This window comes from Mchenga conophoros, linkage group LG16 (assembly GCF_057382185.1).
Source record: "Mchenga conophoros isolate Kocher_MC1m ecotype Shallow Benthic linkage group LG16, M_conophoros_male_GT1.1, whole genome shotgun sequence".
NCBI classification, from domain to species: domain Eukaryota; kingdom Metazoa; phylum Chordata; class Actinopteri; order Cichliformes; family Cichlidae; genus Mchenga; species Mchenga conophoros.
Window position 1 is genome coordinate 33,019,467 of NC_140541.1, and position 25,150 is coordinate 33,044,616.

Below are 25,150 nucleotides of genomic sequence, written 5' to 3' on the forward strand. Positions count from 1 at the left end.
CGTTTTATAAAGAGTAAAGCCGTTTTTCGGATTTACTGTATAAACAAACACACACACCTTTTGTCACTAACGCTTGGCCTGCTTATTTCTATTAGATCCGTCACTAATGTGTAAATGGCTGTATCAACAGCCAAAGATAAGCTCTGTGTTTACACTGGCTTGAAAAGTGAGAATACGGTATAGTGTGGTTTGTGTTAAAGGGCGATTCTGCTGTGTGTCAACGACCCTGAGAGGCTGCAGTTACTTTATATCAGAGCTCGTGTGTAAAGTGCTTTTAGGTGACGATACTGCTTTGGGGACTTAATCATTGCCTCCTTTCTGTCTTTTCTTTCTATCCCAGGAGAAGAAACGCAGGGATTCTCCCGAGTTTGGAGGATTTGCTTTTCTACACAGTGGCCGAAGGTCAAGAGACGATTCCTGCTCACAAATTTCTCACAGTAAGTCCTTCAGATTCAGTTTGGTCACATACATTCAGAGTTATTATGGTGCACTGCAACTGGGTGTTAGGAGACATGTTACTTAATTGAAATAAATAAATTAAAACATAAAAACTAGAAACCTGCTGGTTGGCTGTAAACTTACATTTTTCACTCCCAGAATTCATGTGAATATTTCATCCAAACAGTTTTGACTTCTGTGTTAAAAATGTGAAAATATTCACCAAAAACGTCTTTGTTTAATTAATTTTAGGCACTGAAAGCCACGGGGCTTCGTTCCGGAGATCCCCGACTGAAGGAGTGCATGGAAACACTGAAAGAAACTCTAAAGAAGACTTCAGATGGCGTTACACTGGACAGGCACCTTTTCAAGAAGTGAGGCTGCTCGTTATGGTGTTATTTATTTTTTATCTCCACCTTTTTCTTCATTTTTTCAAGGAAACTGCACTGACAGCAGCCTCAAAAAGAATTCAGCACATGTTGATGGTCGTGTGTTATTAATAAGCAAATTCAAGTATTTGAATTTCCTTATTATATGAGTACAAAAATATATTCATCAAGTGTGAAGTAGGCAGTTGATTGTGCAGAATTAGTTTAGCTTTTCATTCACAGGGCCTGCTCGATCAGTTATTTAACGCTATCAGTTACTCACTTTAAAGCATTCATTTTTCTTCTTTTTTTTAAAAAAAAAAAAGGATTTCCTTAAAATTAACATATTTAGCAATAATTTGCTGCAGTGAGTGAAAGCCTTCATTTCATTGTAGCATGAGTGAAAATTACGTTTTCTCCGGCTTTCAGGAGGGGTGAAAGCACACTGCTGTAAATAAGGTGGTGCGCTTGATTTGTAACCCAAAGTGAACAGAATGTGAAATTGTGACTGTTCTTTGGTCTTTCTAATTGTCAGCCAGAAATTACTGAACATTTTCTTCATGCTTGCAAGCAGCATTAGAAAAACAAGGGAGTTTTTCATTCTCATTTTCGAGTGAGCTACTGTCACCGATGACATATTACCTACTTCAAAGTAGGAATATATTGAAAGAAGGCGCCAGGAGCAGCAATAACAGTGACACAGCACAAGTAAAATGTGAGCACAAAAGTAGCACAGGCAGTGTTTTCCCTGGAAATTTTAAGTAAAAGTAAAAAATAACTGCTTAACAATAACTGAAATAACTTAACCCTGTAACTCGTCAGGTGCTACACAACATTGTCACATAGTGAAAGTGAAAATATTTTCTATCAGGGACAGTTTATTTTGGGTTGAGCTTTTTAAAGGTACAGAGTTAGTATTTTTTTAAGTACTCATAGTATAAATATATACAGATATGTATTAATGTGCAAATTATGTCTTCCAACAAATTGATGTGTTTCATAAACTTACATTTAATCCATTAAAAATATAGGAATGGGTTTGTGGTTTGTGGAAGCCGCCATGTTCCTCCACTATATTTAAATTCAGTGGCTGGGAAGTATATCAAGGTGGAGGAGGAGAGAGGTCGTAGGCGTTCATGTGCTCGTATAGCTCTTTAATTTCTGCCTGCACTTTCAGACTCAAGATATGAAGCATCTTAACTATGTGTTGTTGGGGAAGGGGTCCCATTCGCCAAAGAAACAAAAGCACAAAGGAAACATAACACCGCCAGCATCTTAATAAAATGTTGTCCTCTTCCTCCTCACCTCAAACTCATCTTCTGAAGTCACGTCACTAACACACAAAACGTGCGATGTATGGAACAGCCCTCGTTTATAAGATTTGGGGGTTTGATTCAAACATAGTTGTCAGTTAAACTGATCCATCCCAGCTGGCGCTGCTGCTTAGCTTTGGTTACTTCCTTCATGGTTTTACAGTGTGTGAAATCTCTCATTCATCAGTGTGTGCGCTCATGTTGGATCAGGCTCCTTCCAGGACAAAATGAGCTGCTGATCAAACTGTTCTGATGAAGCTTCTTCATCAAACACGTCACAAAAGTTTGTCAGACTTCAGGGTTGCAAACTTTACCTCCAGTTGCATGCAGTCCCGATGTTTTAGCATGCTTTCTGTGATTTATTCATCAGGTGTGTCCAGAGCAACATTGTCCTGCTCACTCAGGCCTTCCGCAAGAAGTTCGTCATCCCAGACTTCCAGTCCTTCACCTCCCATATTGATGAGCTGTATGAGAATGCCAAAAATCTCACTGGAGGGCAGGTGTGTCCTTAGATCCATGGATTTTTCTTTCTCTCTGCATCATGGTTATAATTTAGCCATTACCATCAGTCTCTTCTCAGGTGCAGTCGAAAGTTTGGATCAGTCGAGCCTCGAAGGGAAAAATCTGCCCTCAGACGAGTTAAAGGGATCTTTGAGGCCGCTGTGAGCTAGCTGTCACTTTCGCAGAAGAGTGCAGGATTTTCACTGACAGCATATTTCTGTTTGCGTCATCTGTTTGGCGCTCGCTGTGAAAACTTTCAGGCATTCAAAACAAAGTCAGCAAAGTCATAAAAAGGAGAAATATCGGCTAATATCCCTAAATTAAACGGAAAACTAACAATCTAATAGAGGGCTGTTTACTCCAGCAGGGTTGTAGGAGGGAGGATGTTTGACCTGTTAAACTAAAACAATTTTTAAAAAAGCAGAGGCGAAATTAGTGGCTGTGTTTAGTCAGTTTGCAAACATCCATCTATCAGAAATACAGACTCAGCCCTGGTTATAGTGGTCTGTATTTATAAGGTGTCACATCAGATAAATGACCCGTTCCTTGTTCCTTTGAACAAAGAGGAAATAATCACTAACAAAAGAAAGACTTAAATAAAATATCATCCTAAATTTAAACATCAGTATCAATTCACAATTTCAGTCGCTGCTTCCCTAGCTGTGTTTTCCTGTTTGTAAAAGTCTTCTCTGTAGAAAAATGGCAGCTTCTAAGCCAAACTGGTGCTCTGCTAGACCAGATGAAGACTTTCTTTTTATTTGATAAGAATCTGATCTGATGTTTCCAGCTCATGTTTTTATTCCTGGACTCTTCTAGAGTAGTTTTGCATGATTATTAGTTTAAAGCGATCCTTATATATCTTATATTGGGCCTCTGTGCTAACCTGAAACATTTAAGCCAAGAGTAGAAAGAACTATTTAAAACGGACTCTTTAGAGCTTTTAACTCACAGAAACTACAGGTGTTTGCCGTGTTTAATATGAAACTGTTTTTAAAGGGAGCCTTGTTAGTCTGAATAATAAGAGTGCAGGAAGTGAGCCACTGTCATGATGGTAGCTGAAGGTAAATTAGCATGTTGTCCTAATTTAACTTATTTTGAATGACCGAGGGTGGATTCTTCCTTCTGAGGTTTGTTATTGTGTATTACCAGCTCTGTGCTGTGTGCTGAAGCCTGAGCCTCGGCAGACGTCAGCAGTGTAAGGTGACCTGCCTCCTCTCTCACCTGCCTGCCCTCTCTTTCAGGTTGCAGACTACATTCCTCAGCTGGCCAAGTTCAGCCCCGACCTGTGGGCGGTCTCTCTGTGCACGGTGGACGGGCAGAGGTGAGACGCTGGTAGCACATTAATACTTAATGTTCGCTTAATGGTTCTCACACACTGTTGCTGTGTGAAATCGCCATGTTCAGCTATATGCTGGTTAAATAATAACACAATAATGTTCCAGGAGTGAAGTGAGGAACGCTAACAGGACAGTTTTTACGCATTGTTTTTTTATTAAAACCTCAGGAAACCTGGTTAATGATTCTGAGATGGTGCTGTGTTTTACTCTGTCACCTTCATCTTATCTTAAGATTTTTTAAGACCTAAAGAAAGAAGAAGAAACAGAAGTTTCCACAGCAGATCGGTAAATTCTAACTGCTGTTTTTTGATTGGATTTACCTGTTGATATGCAGTCCTGCCCTTAATTGTGGTCACGAGCTGTACAAAGTGACTGAATGAATAAGGTCAAGGATGCAAATACCCGAAATCCTAACATCCTTACTGGAGTCATACTGGGTTAGAATTAGTTGTTAGAGTTGGTGGCACAACCCAAAGAATAGTGATGGTGTTACCTTTGATGTAGTTGCTTTGCAGACTAGGGGACTAGGCCTGTGATGGTGATTAAAACACCAGTAAGATGGAGTTAGACTGTTATCAGGTTGCAGTTAAGCAAAGTCAAGTTGGAGTTTCATGCAAACTGTTTTTGATAAAATTAACTTTAAATCAATGAAAATCGCAAATCTGTTGGTGTCTGCAAAATCAGAAATCAGAAATCCACATTATTTATTTACATTTAGATTCCAGCCAGAACCTCAAAGATCTGAAACGGAATTTCTTCCACAAATAGCGACAAAGCTGCTAAAGGACAGCAATTTAACTGCAGAATGACACCGAACGCTCTTACACAGGAATGTAATCAGAAAACAAGCAGCTGAGTCGAGTTCAGTTGCTTGTATATATGCTCATCTCCAAAGAGATGCTGACATGTTGAGCTCATCGCACAGACTGATTTAGATGAATTGCAACTTGTTGGTAATCTGCGTTTATAAAGTCAACAGCAGTTATCTGCAAGTCTTTACCAATCTGTGAGAGAATGGTTGCTAGGAGACAAGTTGCAGCCCACCAGGGCGACCTATGCAATCACCTTTATGCTCAAACACGGTCACCCAGAGGTTAACTCTGTTGGACAATTAATCTTCAATTGGCATAGCTCCCTGCAGCAGGTCATTGACAGCAGAAATAAATCATTACAGTCACCAGGCAACCGCAGAAAAAAAATTAAGGTGTTATATTACATTATACGTTATAGTACCTGTTTTAGTGCAGTAATCTTTGTGAAGGTCAGTGTTTATATTTCAGAGAAGCATTAGATTAACCAGTTTGTTTGTTTTTTAATTATTGTATGGCGGTCCTGGTTCAAGCTGGTTAAAACTGTTGATTCTATCCCACTTGTATTTCCCAGAAAAGACAAAACACGTGTAAAGAAATAACCATTTCTCAGTAACTATGTCAGGAGGCGTTCTGATCACCCTGTTCTCTGATTAGTGCTTGTAAACTTTCATAAAAGTTTGTTTAACAAACCTTGACAGTTGTAAAGATAACGGTTTTGTTTTTACACAGTGTTACTTCAGTTTATCGTGCCTTTCCTACAAATTGTGAAACACTCACTGTTTTCACGTGTCTGTTCTGGCTTCTTCTTGTCTCTAATCACTGAACCCGCAGCCTGCGGCCTGCTCTGATAACGTCCTATCTTTATGTTTTTGTTGCAGACATACGGTGGGAGACACTAAGGTCCCCTTCTGCATGCAGTCTTGTGTGAAGCCTCTGAAGTATGCCGTCGCCGTGCACGACCACAGCACGGAGTACGTGCACAGTTTCATCGGGAAGGAGCCCAGCGGCCTCCGCTTCAACAAGCTCTTCCTGAATGAAGATGGTGAGTTGTCTTGGACTTTTTATTAAACCTTGTCCTCCAAGTAAAGCGATGAAGAGCTAGTGCAGGGTACAGGAAGTTGGTGGAAGACTTAAGTGGTAGATATGATGCGAGGGTCAGATGTTCTTAAATCACAATGAGTCAGAAATCCAGCGAAGCAGCCCCCTCGCCTGGCCACATGTCTTGGCACTCTACCTTTTTGTAGGGTTAAAAACATGCAGGCCTATGTTGACCCCCTGAATAGGTGTTTTTTTAACAAGTCTGTGTTACCTGTTTTTTTTTACATGCCCAAAAAAGCCAGCAAAAGGGGGAGTGTGTTGCTTTTGTGTGTAGGTGTGTGGAAAAACAGTTCAGCTTATTAAACCTCAGTCACATGGCTAATAAAGACTAAGGGCTTCTTTTATCAGGACGTGCGCTTGCATCTCACTGCGATGCTTGATGGGGGAGGCTATCACGGCCTGCCATCGCTGCTCAGCTAGCTGTAGCATTGGTTAGAACGAGTGTGAGAGCTGTGAGTAGTCAGATGCATTGTGGGAGAACACGTGGTTGGGTTGTTCAAAAATGGGCATTTTGAGAGGAAATGCCAGAATCCCCAGGCTGAGGCTCACACTGCAGACATGTCATGGTCACTTCCTGTGTTCTCCCGCCTTCTGCCAGGGCAGCCCTGCAAGGGGATAATGTTGTGTAAGCAGATCACATGACCACAAGGAAATTCAGGTGATGTAAGCGTTCAAGCTCTTTCAGAGATCTGAGGGAGGAAAGTGCTGGATTTATTTTTCACTATGTCCCTGTCCACGCCTCCACACACTCACACAACACTGTAAACACTGCACTCCTCTACAGTAGTAACAACAATAAGTTTTAAACTTGTCCATACATACAGATGGTTCTCACTGGGCTGTGTGATGTACACAGAGTCCTGACGGTTAGAGTTAGATCATCAGCAGCATACCACAGATACAGCAGCAAGTTGCAACACACTTTGTCAGCCCACCAGCACATTCCTGCATTTACAGCTACACAAACATCAACAAGCGGCCAGTTGCCATCAAACAGTCAGGTTGAAAGTTACACTTTAGATACAGTAGGCCGCACTTTTCTTTACACATTACAGCAACAATCTGCCCTGTGGGTGGTTTTTAGTAGGCCTGGACTGTTTTTTTTCTTAATCTTTGTTAGTCCACTGTATGAACAACAAAAACTTGCTTATAAACACTTAACAGTAGCATTACATATATATACATATATACACAAAACCTACAGAAGTATAGTTCATTTCTTTCTCAGCTCCTTAGACTACATACATCTGTTTTTTTTGCAAGCTACATAGAGACTTGTTCGGTTTTATACTTCAAATCAGATATTGTGACTGTTTCAGCTGCTACAGCCTCCGCTGTGTTTCTCTGTATTATCTTGAGTCAGTGTTTACTGTGTATGCACTTGACCCTCGTGTTCTGATCTGTGTATATGCACAGCTCTCAGGCCGAATGTTTGCACTTTGATCCTTCGTAGCACGCTAACGGAGCTCTCGTTGTTTTGCAGATAAGCCGCACAACCCGATGGTGAATGCTGGCGCTATTGTTTGTACTTCACTCATAAAGGTAAAAGCAGTCACACTTCGTCCTCCTCCTCTGTGTGTTTGTGTTCGTTTACGTCCAGTCTGTGTGTCACTTCCTCTCAAACCTCAGAAAATTCCTTGTAATGTGGGCGTCACTGAGCTGCTTTATCAGTGAGGTAAAATGAGGGGTAATGTAAGGCTGTGGGTCTGGGGGTTAATTAACCTGCTTTTAATGATTTACCTGCCATTTCCTGACTTATTTAACTGATTCTTGTGAAACTCATGATTTTCTTTCCACTGTGTTCTCGTGTTTACGACTGACTCAGTTCGAGGTATTTGTAAGTTACTGCCCTTAGGCGTGTGTCCTGTTGTGGTGATTAAAAGTCTCGTTAATCCCTCCTGAAGGACACTTAGCTGCTCCAGCTCACACGCTTCAACCACACAGACTAAAAATAACCTGCACGGAGAGCAAGCACAGGTTAAAATGCACACCTTCAGATTTTATCTCAGCCTTAACGTAGATTCAGTAAGTTTTCTGGTGAGAGATCAAACCAGCTGCAGCTCACAGTCTGACCCCCCAAACAAAGGAGATATTAAACCTGGCTTAAATGCCAGCTTTGTCATAGGCTTTTCCTCTGGCAGAGTTACATTTAAAAACACTTTAAAGCCTTTCAAGTAGATGTTTGACCCCCCTTTATTGTGTCATGACTCACTTTAACGATCGATTGCTGCAGCTTTTTCTGGAGGTGACCTATTTTTTTCTGTCCCCAGCACTTAGACTTTATCCTGTATGACTAATGAAGTGATTCATCCCAGCTGCATTGATATATTGCCAAAGCTTCAAGGTGTTACTTTTAGTTTTTGTTGGACTTGAGTGGAAGCAGTCCAGAGAAGGAAGCTCTTCAGAGTGATTTGGATCTTTTTGTATTTAAAGGTAGCTCAGGTCTGTGTGTTTTCAGTGACCACATGTTATTGTAACATTGTTCATTCGATCTTTTTTTTCTATTTGTGCTTCTTGTTCATTTTCACCCTGCAGATGAACCGTTTTTAAAGTGACTACACTTTGCCTCGTGATCTGTTAGCTTCACATTAGAGGGACGTTTATCACGCAGCTTTTGCGTCGCGATTGAAAAACAGCAGCTGAGCAAAGGGGAGTGCAGACTCTTAACACTCCTAATTTAAATCAAAGCAGAGGACAAAATTAGTTTAAACAGAGACAGCAGCAGGCTCATTTACAAAAAATGCTTTTAGACTAAACGCTGTCTTCTCTCCGGTCCTTTGGTCCCGAACTGAAATAAGGCAGGACTCCACGTTTACGACAAAAATAGTAATCACGTTTATTTACTGAAATTTAAAAAAATGTCTTTTTACAGGGGTATGAATTTTAAATTTAAGTCAAATGAAAACAAATAAACGCAGGGACAAAAGAGGCGGAGAAGGTGAAGTGACACACGGTCATCACATTAGGGAGTTTAGGTGAGTATCTGGGAGACCTGCATGGTAGACGAGCAGAAAGCAAAGAAGAACCGATGGAAAAACCACAGACTTTTTGAACTTTTGAAACAATAAACTTTGCACTGTATTGTAAAATCGTGATTTTAATTAGATTTTGATTAATTGCACTGCAACCCAGAGGCAAAGGCAACTACAGGAAACGTTAATCCCTCTAAACCATTAATAATCTGACCTTTACTTTCTGTAGATGGATGACCAAACATTTGTTCCAACTCTGCTTTATTTGAATTTAATTGCATGACTTTGTGCTTTTAAAGAAAAGGTAGAAAAAGGGAAGAGCTTGGTTTATAACAAAATAAGAGCATCGCAGTAAAAATGAACGAAAAGAAGCTAAAATGAAAACTGAAACATTCGAGAGAGCAGATGCAAGAGTAACAGTCACAAAAATCAGTCATCAGATGGACGAACGCCTGCATGTCATTTTAAATGTTTGAATGATATAAAATAAATCTGCAGATAATCGACTGCTCTGTGTTTCAGTTCAATGACCCTGGTGTTATTGTTGTGTTTCACTCTCTGCTCTTATCAGCTTTGTTTTTAGCTGCAGGAGGAGGTAGAGCAGGAAACCCTGTGATAAAAGCAACCCACAGCTTTTAGCATCAAGAGCTGGATCGTTTTTCTCAGGACCAAAACAAACTGTTTGTTTTGCAGGCAGTTTATCATTCATGTGTCAGAGTCACTAAATGCTTCCTACTGAGCTGGAGTCTGGACATGTTTAGGTTAGCCAAAACACTCTTAAACCAGGGAAAAATAGGCTGCACTGATTCTCAATTAAATTTTGGCAATAAAAGCCTCCACACCTTGTATTTTGACACCTCTGTTATGTTTAAACTGTAAAGCACGGACAGAGACACCCATCAGACCCATTAAACTGCTTCAAAAGTTTGAATTTGCACCAAAATCAGGACTAAATTTTTTTTCCTCACTACAGTTTATCCTTACTGTCATGTGACATTACAGCTTTACTAACACCATCAACCCAGTCATGCAAAGCTCTCACACGGGATTTCTTTGAGAAGTCAGAAAGTAATCAGGAATACAAGTAAATAACAATAATTTGGCATCTTAATAAAAAAAAATCTTCTTTACTATTTTCTCTTTTTTTTTTCCCTTTCTTTTTTTTAAAATAATAAGTTCAAAAATTTATGGATAACGATAATAATTATATTTTATCACTAAAATACAGTTTAGATTAAAGAGCTTTCACATACAGGTGGATTAACAATTACAGAAACATAAAGAATCATTTAGATAATTATAATACTGTTAATTGAGGGCAGCTGTGGGTTCCAGCTTACATTGGGTTTAAGCCACAAATTTATTTATTTTTTTAAAAGTAAAGTGCTGAATATTATGCATAAAAACTGTTTTAAAAAAAGATGAACTTAAACATTTGGAGTCAGAAGTTACCAGACTTGAACAGGAGCATAAACTGTATGGGTGCAGTGCACAGATAGCTGCTAACCGCTGAATAACATTCAAATAAAATCCTCTAATTTCACTCATCTAAACTGCACCATCCTTCCTGGATGGTCTGTTAGTACAATTAACTGCTCAGCCGCCATTTTTATTTGAATTAAAGAGACTCCAAGAGCACAAACACAGGCTGAGGTGAAGCCTGGGAGACGACTTGCTTATATCAGGCTCCGAACATTATTTCTGCTGTAAAGTTGATTTAACGCGGAAGTCTGCAGGGACTGGCTCGCTGCTTGAGTCGGCCTCAAGTGGACGTTAGTGGAACTGCAGATTTTAACGCTTCAACACCGGCTTGGTTGAACTCGCTGCTTCTTGAATCATAAAACTTTTACTGAACATGTCTGGACTCCGGCTCTGCAGGCACGCTCGAGTTAACATTAACCTCACTAAAGTCTGAGCTGATCAGGTTCTGTGTTTTTGAACCACCATGTGATACAAAGAGGACTTCCTTAGACGCTCACAGCCGTCAGACAGGTTCAGTCACAGCTTTCTTACTAATTAATGATGCAGTTTGAAGTCCTCAGGCCTTAAACTCAAACTCAGAACATGTGTCTGTGTCCACATCGGCTCATCAGTGTCTCTTTTTTTTAAATGTGTTGCTTTTGATTTTGATTTTAACTGTAAAGCCGTTGGTGAGGTTGCACAGTTAGCCTTTAACCTTCGGTGGGGAAACCCGCCGTGAGGAGCTTGCCGTGGCAGTATGCCCCCAAACTGTTGTTACATGCTGCTTGAAGGCTACATGTTGTTGCTGTTTTTGTATGTTGCATATTTTGCAGACTTAGGAACTGTGGGAAATAATGACTGCAGCAGCAGGTCAAATGACGTTGGTAATTTTTTCTTCCTTTTCCATATCTATCTCCTCATTCTCTCCCACTTCCCCTGATCCTCTTCCTCTCCCTTCTCTCTATTTTTTTTATTCTCCTCCAATCAGCTCTGTAGAAACTTCATGTAGTGACTCTTTAACATCTCCATCAGTGCCACAGTTTTAAAACTCTACAAGTAAAGTTAAAACTGGTGCTACAGCACTTTAAATGTGCATGTGTGGCCATGTTCTTTTGTTTTGTTTTTCCTTTGCTGTGTTTTCTCTGCGGGACATCAGCGAGCTACAAGCTGTGACGAAGGCCAAACCTCCCTCCCTCTTCACCTCAAATATACACACACTCACACACCTGCACAGTGTTAACTTATAATACACACCTGCCTGCATACACCCACATCTTGCAGACTTACTGTAGAAACATGCACACAGTCAGGAATGTCATACATATTAAAAACAGGTTTGACTGTTTGGATTGGAATCAGTGAGATGTCATGAACACGTCTGCTAAGTCTCCCTTCAAACTTCCCTCTTTGTAATCTATCCGCAAACTGATCGCATTAATAGTTTGTTGAACTCTTGGCAAAGCTCGTGTGATTTTTACACTTTATTTGTAATCAGATCTGTTCATGCCTGCTAATTATGTAAATCTAGTTGGTCAGAATTATCATTTATCATTTTATAAAATCTTTTGTGATGTGCTTTATCCTCTGAGATTTCTCTCTATAAATGAACCGTGCTAACGACTCTTTATTTTGTTTTCTCCGCAGCAAAGTGTAAGCAACGCAGAGAAATTTGACTATGTGAGTATTGGTCAGAGCTCTGACCCACAAGTATTTAAAGTTCATTTATATTTTCTTTGTCAAGGTGTGATTCGTTCATCTAACAACGTCATAACCTGATGTTAAAATGTGAAATAAATCTTCTTGGACACTTTATTAGGTACACCTTTTCAAAGCACAACTCTCTAATCAGCCGGTCTGCTTCGAGCTGATGCATCAATATAGAACAGTAGCTCAAATAACACTTACAGTTACAACCAAAGTATGCAGAAGAGCATCTCTGAGCCTTGAACCAGCTTGACCAGCTCAGCTACTGCAGTGGAAAACCACACCGGGTATAACTTCTGTCAGCTAAGAACAGGAAACTGAGGGTACACTTCACACAGACTCACCAAAACTGGATATACCAGATTGGAAAAATGTTGCCAGGTCTGACGAGATAAGACTCTATTTCTGCTGTGGCAGTCAGACGATAGGGTCAGCTGTGGGATGTGGTAGAATGGGAGATTCACATTATGTATGTACAGCTGATAAATCTGCAGTAACTGTGTGATGCCATCAAGTCAACATGGACAAAAATCTCTTGTTGAATCTATGACATGATAAATAATGGCAGATCTGAAGGTGTACCTAATAAAATGACCAGTGGATGTATAAAAGCGACATTGCTCATTTGTTTCAGACTCCTCATTTTGAAGGGTCAACCTGAGCATTCGCTGCCACCAGTGTTGGTCAAGTTACTTGAAAAAAGTAATCAGTAACTAATTACTGATTACTTCCCCCAAAAAGTAATCTCGTTACTTTACTGATTACTTATCTTCAAAAGTAATTAATTACTTAGTTACTTAGTTACCTTTTAAAAACACAATTTACAACCTGAAGAGGTGATAAAGCGATAGATCTTTCAGCCCAATTCTACTTTTTCTACATAATCCATCATACAAAATGTAATCAAATGGAAAAGTCTCTTTTTTTTAACTTGTTTTATCAGTTTTAATCTTTTAACTTTATGCATCAAGCAAAAATTTAATTATATGCAACATTCTCTGACTTGAATAAATTAGTTTAACATTTAAACCTATTTTCTGCACATTCCAGCACATAAAATAAAATATTTTTTGTGTTTACACTCAGTCTTTCAAATAGATGCAAGTAAAAAACAGCAGAAAATAAATAAAGCCAAAGACTCAGCGGTCCTGTTGCTCTATTTTCACCTGTAAAGCAGGACTGCGGTAGGTGGAGGTTTACCCTGGTGCAGGTGTGCTGCGGTCAGTTGAAGAATCCGCGAGTGTCTCTGTGAATTTCCCATTACGTCGTTGCGCACTCGGTGCTTGCTCGGAAGTTTAGGGTTTTTTTCGCTGTAAAAAGAAGTTTTCTTCCCACGCACAACGGACGCTAATGTTTTTGTCACTTTTTACGGAATCAAACTCAAAGTAAGGTCAGTACTTCCACGCTTTAAACGCTGCACGCTCATACTCTCTCCCACAATCGATATGTGATCCATTGTTGATCTGCACACAGCTGTTGTCACCAACGGCGCACTCGCTTACGTCACTGTCGTGAGACATTCTCGCAAAAAAACCACGGTTTTAGTAACGCAGTAACGCGGCGTTCCTACGGGAAAGTAACGGTAATCTAATTACCGATTTTGCAATAGTAATCCCTTACTTTACTCGTTACTTGAAAAAAGTAACGCGTTACTGCCCATCTCTGGCTGCCACTGTGTTGGTTTTTCTTGTAGCCATTATTTGAGAGGCTGGTGAGCACCCTCAGCACCCCTCCTCCTCATAAATGTTTTTATTGGTGCAGTCAATGCTCTTGTGTAGGAAAGAGTCAGTACTCGTGAAATCAAACATTGAATTTTCTCTTGAGGTTTAATTATCTGCACCTCTGTGTGTGTTGAATAGGTTTAGAGGGACTCTTGATGTTTTATATGTGCTGTTTAGCTGGCAGCTCTTATCATTTGTAGTGTTTGACCTCCATACATGAACCTCTGGATCATTTTTTCATCTCTACTCTCCTCCTGCTTTACCTCCAGGTCATGAACTTTCTGAAAAAGATGGCGGGAAACGAGTATGTGGGTTTCAGCAACGCCACGTAAGTCCTCCCTCCACATCGCCTCCTTAAAATCACCCAAGTTTACTTATCCTTGCCCTGCAAACCCCCGAACCGAGCTGACCTAAACACCACCGTAATAACCTTCACAGGCTCATTACAGGAAGCATAAACTGTGAGAAACACCTTAATTAACTGGGATCAAATTAACAAGCACACAGGCCATGTTTTAAATGGCTTATGTTCACGAGAAGTCAGATATAAGCAGGACTGTCTTATAATACCTGCTCAGAACAACAACAATAATAATTAATCGTGTAAAAAAAAACCCTTTTCTTTATACAAAAAGGCTGAAAATTGTTTATAGAAACATGATTTTGGTCCTCAGTGACCCACATCTGTTGTGTGCTGAGGACTTCCACAGGTGCTGATGAGGTTTTAAAAGTTTGCATGATTTATGACGGCTCGTGTTGCAGTGTCATCACATGATTGCGTGAGCTGTGGTTATGTTGTACACATGAAGGCCGAGGTCTGTGAATACCAGCACAGCACTGAAATAACACACACACGCTACCTTCATCTGTAATGGGAGTGCTCTTCTTTGTGTGACAGATTCCAGTCTGAGCGTGAGTCAGGAGACAGGAACTTCGCCATCGGCTACTACCTGAAAGAAAAAAAGGTTTGTCTTTGTGATTCTCCTCTCTGAAAACCTGGAGAGAATTTAGAGTTTAAACTAGCCTCACGTTTCTGCTTATTTTGCCACTGAAGCTTGAAAGTTTACAGCCAGCAGCTCAGCATGTAATGCTTCTCGCCCCTTAACTACGTTCATGCATAAATGAGAAAAATCTGCATATTTTTGATTCAGCTGATTGTAACCCTCCTGATTTGCCTTTTGGTAGCAGTCAGCTAAGACCCCTGAGACTTTTTTTAAACGTATGAATGGAAAAACTGCAGCATCAGTTTAGAACAGAAAAAACCTGGTGGTGTTGTTCTTATCTAGGACACAGCAGCCTGGTTTTTGCCGGGATCACAGATCAGTAACATAAATACAATCAAACAAGGTGAGCCATGTTCTGGCCGAGCTCCTCGTTTGATTAGCGCGAGTGCTGCAAGTTCAGCTGGACTTTCCCAGAAATAAACTCATCTGCAGATGCAAGACAGCAAGAAAGACGTCAGTCAGTCACCGTGTGTCCAAGTCCATGTGTTTCTGAGGAAAGAACAAGATGAAAAGAGTTTTGGGATTTTTTTTTTTCCTGTGAAGAAAACAACAGTTATTCTTTGAAACAGTAAACCTTTGATCAGGTGGTCTGGTGTAAAACGAGTCTTTAATGGGGCTGACGGCACTCGTAAGCTGTGACGGATCAAAGATGATGGAGAGATGATGGATGCATATTAGAGGAAGTGGAGACTGTGAAACACATATTTAAAGGGTTTCAGCCCTTTGGCTCTTGTACCTGATGCTTTCAAGTCTCTTCAGCATGAGAGCATGGTTATTAAATGTTTTTTTTTCTCCTCTCTGCAGTGTTTCCCAGAGGGGACAGACATGACCTCTGTACTGGACTTGTACTTTCAAGTGAGTGTAACTTTAGCCTCTTCCAGTATTTATACATTTTTAATGAGAGGATATCATTAGGTTGTTTTCCTGCTTCATTGCTGAGCTGTTTCCTGCTATTGATTTTTATCCTCAACAGTAAAGCTTCCTGACCAGTTGTTTCCACCACTTCTTTCAGCTTCTTTCTGTGTGATACATACATAGCTTCCAGACCACGAACAGATGGTTTTACCTCTATATGCTGTTCCAGTATCTCCCAAACCAATCAGATGGATTTATTTCCATCATTTCCACCCTTTACTTTCACTTTTCTGTCACCTCGCTTTGTAAATCAAGCTGCAGTAACAGAGTTATTGTCTCTGCCTCTCCAGCTCTGCTCCATTGAGGTGACATGTGAGAGTGCCAGTGTCATGGCGGCCACCCTGGCCAACGGGGGTATCTGCCCAATCACGGGCGAGCGCGTGCTGAACCCAGAGGCGGTGAGGAACACGCTGAGTCTGATGCACTCCTGTGGCATGTACGACTTCTCAGGGCAGTTTGCTTTCCATGTGAGTGAAACACAACACGGGTTACTGGTGTTTTGATTTATTAACTGTTTGTATTTTCAGAATTTTTAATTAGACTTGGAACGATGATTGTTAAAACTGCAGGAATATGCAATTTATTAAAGAGCAGTGCCTAAAAATAGTTCAGAGTGCTTCAACAAGCAGACAGTAGCACTACAGGTGATTTAAAAAAAATATAACAGTGAACAAAAACCTTAAATAAAGCACTGCAGATATTAAACAAAATAAGAGATGATGTCGAGGAGACAAGGCTTCATCAGGTGCAATGATCATCTAAACTGAGAGCAAACAGGGAAAAAAGTTTGAGTGTTTGTCCTTAAAAATGGACATAAGTGTTCTGGAGACATACTCAAGATGTGGATCCAAAATAAATAGTTTATAGCTGATGATATTAAACTAAAAAAACAAATTCATGAAGCTCAGGTGAAGTTTTTTCACACTTGTTTTCTTACGGAGTTTAGCATATTGTGGAGCTAACGTTCTTTTTTGAAGCATGGGTTGTTGTTTTCGGACAGTTTTGTCTTTAAACATTTCTGGTGCAACCAACAATTCAAAATGTAACTAAGCTTCCTCTGGTGATAATCCAGCTCTGCATAAGCATGACATTCAAAATCCATCCCAGTTAAAACTGTTAAACATAATGAGATGTCTTTTGTTACTTTTAAAAAGCACCACAATTGTATTAATACTGTTAATACAGTGTTTACTGTATTAACAACCCTCAACCGAAGGGCCCATGTGATTGGATATCAGATTTTAAAGTCGTGATAGTGTTAGATTATCTGTGTTAGGTAGTTTTAACCATATGAATTCTCACATTAAACCACAGCTAGAGTATCTCAGAGGAAATGATCAATAAACGAGGCACAACGACTTTCATCCTGAGTCGGTGGGAAATGGATTTCTGGACTCTGAAACTGAACAGAAAAACGAAGGCACTGTTGCTTTGGATCTGACACAAAAAATCTAAATAACTCTTAGGGATTTCTGAGAATATTCAGTGTATCGTGAGATTTACCATCGCTGTGTTGATGTACTTTGTCACCGTCGTGCTGCTTCTGCACACACAGCCAGCCTTTCTGTAACTGCTTTGTTTCCCTGCTGCAGGTCGGCCTGCCTGCCAAGTCTGGAGTATCAGGAGGGATCCTGCTGGTTGTGCCCAACGTGATGGGCATCATGTGCTGGTCGCCTCCGCTCGACAAGCTGGGCAACTCGGTCAGAGGGATCCAGTTCTGCACGGTACGTGATGCCCGGAGAATAAACACTCCGCCTCGAGACAATATTGCACCTCCTTGTTTATTAACTTAAATATTTTACAGCAGCAGAAGGAGCAGAATTGCTTTTAGGAGCTGAAAGTGGCCTTTCATTGCAGGGATGCTCTTTCCCATTAGTGTGGTTCATATTCGAATTCGAATGAGCACCCCGGCTACTTTGCATTGAAGTCTAAGCAGCAGTCATTTTAGATCAGACCCAAAACATTAGCAGAGTCTGAACCGCTCAGCGTCACATTAACACACACAAGATGTAAGACTTCACTTTTAATTTTAATTGAATTTTGTTTACGTTTTTGTTTTCTTTTCATTCATCCATCATCTCTTTTGTTTACCTAGTCCAGGGTTGTGGCAGGGCTGGAGTTTCCCACCTCTCACTAGGTGGCAAGACACCATTTTAGCTTTTCTCAGCTGCTTTGTTAGTTTTAGTCTTTCTGTCTTTGTATTTCAGGACCTGGTGGAGCTTTTCAACTTCCACAACTACGACAATCTGAGGCACTTCACCAAGAAGCACGACCCTCGCAGAGAAGGAGGCGACCAGCGGGTAAGGACAAACGCCGCCTCGTCAGGCTCATGTGACAGCACACCTCTCCAGCAGCTTCCTGTAGTCTCAGCTGTTTGCACTGACCTCCATAACTGCACGCACAGTAGCCCCTAAACTGTCCCTGTTCCTCCTTCGGGTGGAAGAGCTGCATAAAGTGAGTGGAGTATATTCGTTTACTGCATATATTTAACATACAAGGAGCCAAATCTTCAGTTAAAAGACACCTGGAGCCAAACTCAGTCTGATCGTTCAGAACATGTCTGGTAGATGATGCAGTGTTTCCCTCACATTTTACATTCAGAGTGCCCAGAACCTTTTTCTGAGGAAACTAAAGTATTTCTTCAGACCGTAGCGTGCACTTCCACAATGGCGAGCACTGGTGAAGCTTTTTTCCGTTACTCTGCTGACGTAGCTGCGGCTTTTTCCATCATGTGACTTTATAAAAACTGGGGTCCAGGGTGCATCCAGGCTTTCGCCATCTCTACTTTCTGTTTAAGCAAGTAAACACAAATGGGTTGAAATGATTAAAAATAAGTGTTCTCCTTTTCTGATTATCACCGTGTTTTTTTTAAAAGCTCTAGCTCGCTTCATTAGTACGACTAAAAAACTGAAGAATAAAATGCTTAAAAAAAGAAACAAGCAGCGAGCATGTCGGATGATGTGAACCAGGTGTAATAACGGCAGGATTTCGTCAAGTCTAAAAATCTGAAAGAAAACTGTTTTGCTCAGGTGGATGGTCACTTAGTGTCCTAAGTGTGTAGTCCTGAGTCACCTGAGCTACAAATGTAAAAGTGGAAAAAGACGATTTTGTGGACAGATTTGTTTGCTGAGTTACTGACTTACTGCATAATCTGCTGCTGGACTTTAATCACAATCTATTGATTAGATAGAATCTAATCTATTGTATAAAAATACTACTTTTAACGTTTCTATAATGCTATATGTAAAATTTACTTTATTTATTATGCCAGCTCTTTTACTTTGATTCCTTCTGCTAATGCAGGCGCAGAGCTTTATAGCTACTCTGTGTCAGAGTCAGCGTAAATATGCTAACTTATTGTTACATTTTGTTGGTAATAACAACAAAAATGTAAACAATTTTAGTTTTATTAATGCAAAAACGAAGAAGAAGAAAGCGTGGTCTTACTGTGATGAAAATGCCCCGCTGCAGAGTCATATGTGGTTAAAGATTTAAATTAACACCTGCTGTTGAGCTGTGTTTCGGTTACTATAGGGCCTAAAAGTGTTTTATAGCTCTATAAACAAAGATGTCTGACCCCTGGTAGGGATATAAGTTGTCAATATGAGCAAGCAGGTGTGTTGTGTTATTACATTATGCAGTATTTTCGGTATATAGTGCTCCATTAACACTGCTGAATGTGTGGGAAACACTGTGAAAACTGATGGCACTGTGAAAACTGATGGCTCCATTTTACTTCCAAGTGTTGCAGCGATCCACCCAGCACATAAACGCAGGCAGAAACGGAGATTTGAGACTAATTTATTATCCGTGTCAATAACAGCAGCAGACCTTCGGACCTATGGATTACGAGAGCCTCCAGCAGGAGCTGGCTCTGAAAGCCCCTCTTTGGAAAAAGGTGTCCCCCGCTGAGTCGAACGAGGACAGCTCCACCACTGTAGTCTATAGGATGGACAAAGTCATCGAGTGAAACTTTTAAAACAAACAAACAAACAAAAACAGACGCCCCCACCTCGCCTGATCTCCCAACAACGCGACGGCATCGTCTCCTCACCCTCATATTTATGTATAAATTATGTAGAGGATTATTTATTGCTGGTGAAGCGGTTACTAGGAAACTTGTTTTTGATTTTGTCTGTGCTGGAAAAATGGGATCAGCTTATTATTATTATTATTATTATTATTGTTATTATTATTATGAACTCCAAATGACCTCCATTTGCTTCGTTGCCTTAGCGACGTGACAAGGATCTGATGTGTAACGTACGCACTTCGCTCTCGTTTTATCTCAACACACTTTTATCTTTATTTTCTTCTTCATCACGTCAGAGTTTTCTTTTTAACAATGTCGGCTAACGCTGCGTTCACTCTACGACCCAAAACAACAGCTGCTTGAGAGTAAACACTGACTTTAAATTTAGGGGTGTGTTACGAGTGATTAAATGAATATTTTGGCCGTGATTGATATGTTTTATTTTCCTAGTTATTATTTTTATTATTTTTTTTTTTTCCCACTTTTGTGACATTTGGCTCCTCGATTTAAAATATAGATGAAGAACATTAACAAATGTCATTCACAAGTGTTGCGTTATTTTGCAGATCTTTGTGTTTTCTGTTAAAATAATACTTGATTTGTGCCTGCTTCCATTTCTTTGACATTAACTCGACTATGAAACAGACAGAAGTCGTGAGGACTTTCAGCTCGAGTTGAGTTTGTTTGTGTTTGATGATGTGGTTGATACTAACAGAGGGCAGTTTTCTCGCAGTCAGGTGACAAAAGCATTGGGCTGTTTCTTAGGTTTGACTTGTTTGCCTGCAGCTTCCTGACATGCTTCTGAATTCTGAGGAAGGAAAGGCGAGTAAAGTCAGTCGTGTAGGTTCAGTTAAAGTCTCTCGTGGCTTCATACAACCATTAACTCCCTTGCACAGCTCACAAAAGTATGCAAACACGATGTCTCCATGTAGAAATAAATCTGCTAAATGTGAATGCAGCATTTATTTACTACAAAGGTGACGATTCATGTCCCTCACCTGAAATTGCGTCGGAAGTTCTGCGAGCAGATGGAGCTGGCACTTCCAGAAAAAAATCAGACGTACTAACCGTGGATGAACTTAATCTGAGGCTTTTATCTGCTCTAGTCCAGTTACAGGATAAAGTCATCAAATAAAACCCTTTTTCTCAGCCACAGTTCATTTCAGTGATGACCAAAGCGATTATCGAGTCAAACACGAGCCTGCTGGGTGTGCGAGTGAGCTGTTAACCAAAAAAATACAGCATGGCTAGCTTCACACGTGGAGTTGTTTCCATAAGCAGCAGGTCAGTGAGAAACAGCTGAAGGAGAACGGATCACATGTTGGATGTGCCGTCACATGCCATTATTTATGTTTGCATTGAGTTACCGCTGTTGTGCCATGATGCTTTTACTGTGTGAGACTGCAGGAATTTATGAAAGTCAAAGGAAACAATCCGACTAAAAGCCGTCTGTGCACAGCAGTTTCTGCAGAACTCCACCTGCAGATCAGATTATAAGACTCTATCTCACTACACTCTTGCCAGATTCTCATTAATAGACACAAAATAAGTTTCTGTGCACTACAGTTTCATGAGGGACCGGCACTTGTGCAGAAATGTGGCTAAAATCCTGAAACACTGCAGCCCCATCAGCTCACCTGTGCCCGTAACACATCCATGGCTTTTACATGAATCATGTAGCGAGCAACTATTCCCTCCCTCTGACTTCCCGTGTTGTGTTTTACTCTATTACATCAAAGTACCAGAATTACTAGTATTAGTACAATTACTGTTGACCAGAAATACGCTGAGCTCAGCTCGAAAGGTTCCTGCTGAAGTTTTAGTTCTGAACTAACATCCACCTTTCTGATAACCTCTCCGCCTGGCTGTCCAAGTACATTAATGCTCCCAGCAACCCGTCAGGTGCAGGATGAAACATGATTTTTGTGTTTGTGTGGCTTAAACAGCAGTAAGCCACCTGCCACAAACTTGAAGAAATCATGTTAATTAAAACCAGATCCGTTAATCAGCAAAAACAGCTGAGTGCAGGTTTTGGTGGGTCTCTTCAGTAAATCCTGACTGCAGGATGGTTGGTGAGTCTGGCCCTTTCAGTTTTAGAAGCTTTAGTCTGCTGAGGAGCTGCTCTTCTCTATATATGTCACTGAAAACTTTGTTTAAAATAAAAAAATTCATAAATCTGTAGAAAAGAGGTGTTAACCGGTGTGTGTCGATGTTCCAGCTCGAGGAACAACATTCAGTGTTGTTTGGGAAGTTTTCAGAGTCTTAGTCTCATCAGTTTAGGCAACATTTCTTATTTCTGGATGTTCGTAGCAGCAGGCGTGTGTAGCTATCAGCTGTGCATCTGCACACGAGTGATCTTCAGCTGCAGACCAAAGAGTGTGTTTGAATTTTTACTTCAGACGTTCCGGGTTTATCTCACGAGCTCCTCTGTAAATATAAGTACTTGCACATAAATGTCGCGCCAGCGGATGCCTTAGTTTCTCTGCACCGTGAAGCAGGAGGAGGTGTGTGTTTATTAATCACTGTTGAAACTGAACATGTGTTTGTAGGTTTGAGCTCAGAGTGATGCTGCTGGAGCCGTTACCACCATGTTACTACTGTCATGGCAGGTTTTTGTTTTTTTCCTTTTTTGTTAAACTTCTGCTGGTCATGTGGGTGTTACAGGTGAAACGTATTCAAAAGCCTCAGTCATCATCAGTGTTGCTGGATTATTATAATCTGAAGATTATTATCACATAAAAAAGTTATTTTCTCGTGTAGTGATCAAATGTATGAACGCTTAAATGAACTCCCCCGCATGTGTTGTTGGTTGTGAAGTTCGCTGTTCGACTGATTTTGCTGATTTTAGCTGAATTGTTAGTTATGAAAAATTGACACTGCGTTTAAAATGCAAATTATTATAAAGAGATTTTTAAAAAATATATAATTGCCAAACAATTAGAGAAAATTATGATGTAGCTGCACTTTATTTTTATTTTTTTAGTAAAACTATTGAATGTACAAACTCTTGAGTCACTGGAAAACCGATCTAATGAGGAGGCGATGCGTATGCCGGTTTAGGCTACACAGATCCTGGGTGCTGAGCATACGGAGATAAAAATACTGTGTAGCTTGAACCCGGTTTAACGTACAAAGCTCATTTTATTCCCATTTAAATCAACCATATGTGCAGAGTTTTTCCAGAGTGCGTGACTTTTACGAGCAACCAACCACTCGCTTGTTTTACTTCCCTCACATGTGAGCGAGGCCTTTACCATAACAACAGTTCCTTTTTTTTGTTTTTATGGACGTTTCATTAATCAGTTCACTAAAAAAACTACACTTTTAAGACTAACGTAATTAATTGTTTTAGGACTTGATTAAACGCTGCGCAGCTCGTCAGTTTAACAGGAATAGTTTATTTTCCTGATTCACTCGGTCTTAGCTCGGCATTTCCTTCTTTTGGCCGTGAGCGAAACGAGTCGCTCTCCTCTTCTTTAAAATATTGACTTTTACATCTTTGGTGCTCCGTTCATTGGCACAAAAATCTGAATTTGAGAGCCAGAGATAAAAACTAAAGGGACCTGCATTGGGGGGAGACTAAACCGATCCAGCCAATCAGGACTAATTATCAATCGCATCTGTCCTTCTTTGTTTTGGAAGAATAACACATAAACCTTGTGTTTATGTGTTATTCAGTGTTGGGTGTAACGCGTTACTAAGTAACACGTTACTGTAATTGAATTACTTTTCCACTGAAAAAGTAGAGTAACTGATTACTGTTCATTTTTAGGTATTTTAATTACAGTTACTTACAATGTACTTGCGTTACATTGTAAAATAATTAAACTCGCTGAATATCATTATTTAATTTCAATAATTTATCTTCTAAAGGGTAAAAATAAACTCTGCCGCTTTAACATCGCTGTAGTGCAGCTGCGCGTCATTTCGCACCAGTTTGCTGCTGCATAGTCGTATTCTAAAGCGGAAGATGTCGGACTCGGCTGAAGCGAGTGGCTGTTTTATGAAATGGACATATTCCCGTCTCTTCACTTTTCTGAAACAAGCAGACAAGAATATTACAGTAATATGTAAAAACTATCGGCTGCTGTTAATAGCACGAGTAATCTACTGAAGCGCCTGACAGGAGAGCACAGACGAACACTTCTGAGTGATTCTTGTTCATCATCCATGGATAACACCGCGGCAACTCCTGCTAAGCAGGCAAAACCTGATTTTACTTCAGCAGCACAGAAAGCGTCTGAAGGTGAGCTTAAAAAAATAACTGCAGGCTACATTGTGGAAGAGATGCTACCGCTGCGTACTGTAGTCTCCGTCTTTAAAAGAAGACTAAGAAGTATTTAGTTAAATTACTTATTGAGTAATTAAGTTACTTTTCAGACACAGTAATTAGATAAGTATTTTAAATACAATATTGATTAAGTAATTAGTAATTAATTACTTTTTTAAAGTAACTTACCCAACACTGGTGTTATTCTTCAAAAAAACAAACAAAAAAACCCTGATTATTCCGATCAGAATCGTGACAGCGGGGCTTTTGAATGCAGCGTCAGTGGAAATCATCAGATCTGTATTATGAGTCTGTGTAAAGCTTTGTTCGGTTTGCACCATGAAAGTAGATAAAATGAAGAACAGCTCGATCCAAACCCGAGTGTTAGAAAATCAAAGATGATTAAATTCTAATGGTGCAAATTTAACAAAAGGACTCGTCTTTGCACAGACCTTCATGTCATGTATGAGTTTGTTTTCTGTTGTCTGCATGATTTTTTTTTTGTCAATTTCCATGAATTTTCATCCTTGTTTGAATCCTTTTCACTGTCTCTCTTTTGTTAATTTGTGTCTTGAACATGTGTGTTATCCCTTTGTAAATTAATAAAAGATTTAAAAGTGATCACTACCATCAAAGTTTGGTGACCTCGGAACTGTGAGGTTAGATTTTTATATAAAGACAAGCAGAAGATAAAATGAGCTGCTTCCTGACCTGAAAATGTGAAACCAAACAGTTCCCAGCTCACAGCTGTCATACTTTTATATGTTTCTGTTTGTGAAGTCTCCATGAGCTGCCTCTTTGTTCTGGACGTGCAGACGTGACAGTAAAAATGGTGTCGATATTATTTTTGTTGCCTTGTTGTTTCTTGTATTAAATGAAATAAAGCATCTGTTTTAAACCGTCTCCCCATCTGAGCTCGCAGCGGTTCTTTAACAGAAAACACCCTTAACTTGAAGATTCATGAAGTCGTCCCTCTTTCTAAGGTTTATAAATCAGGACATAACCTAAGAATTCACCACATTATTCTAGTTATGTAAATATAACCTCACTGCTTCCACTGAAATTATCAGCCAGGTGCTGCTAGTTAAAGCACTTCATTAACTGCTCATCAGGTGTGAGTGGAGCGTTCAGGTGTGTTAACATAATGCCTCAGAGGAAAGATGGCAGTGATCAGAGAAGTACCTGTTGCTGACCAGCAATCTG

The 25,150-nt window shown here is 40.1% G+C and overlaps 1 protein-coding gene across 3 annotated transcripts in view; it reads left to right on the plus strand.

The window, feature by feature from the left end:
• Positions 1-25,150, plus strand: part of LOC146557161 (glutaminase kidney isoform, mitochondrial-like) — a 39,724-nt gene that overhangs the window by 7,628 nt on the left and 6,946 nt on the right. Inside the window, exons 2-15 of one of the 3 annotated variants that reach the window (XM_085250260.1) lie at positions 341-437; positions 691-812; positions 2,490-2,619; positions 3,862-3,941; positions 5,648-5,811; positions 7,351-7,409; positions 11,945-11,977; positions 13,995-14,053; positions 14,624-14,690; positions 15,534-15,584; positions 15,935-16,111; positions 17,237-17,368; positions 17,852-17,944; positions 19,468-24,850. In XM_085250260.1, the coding sequence (XP_085106386.1) occupies positions 341-437; positions 691-812; positions 2,490-2,619; positions 3,862-3,941; positions 5,648-5,811; positions 7,351-7,409; positions 11,945-11,977; positions 13,995-14,053; positions 14,624-14,690; positions 15,534-15,584; positions 15,935-16,111; positions 17,237-17,368; positions 17,852-17,944; positions 19,468-19,614 (1,411 nt within the window). In that variant the 3' untranslated portion in view covers positions 19,615-24,850. Of the gene's footprint in view, positions 1-340; positions 438-690; positions 813-2,489; positions 2,620-3,861; positions 3,942-5,647; positions 5,812-7,350; positions 7,410-11,944; positions 11,978-13,994; positions 14,054-14,623; positions 14,691-15,533; positions 15,585-15,934; positions 16,112-17,236; positions 17,369-17,851; positions 17,945-19,467; positions 24,851-25,150 lie in introns of those variants that run through there. The other 2 variants (XM_085250261.1, XM_085250259.1) reach the window with 2 other exon arrangements.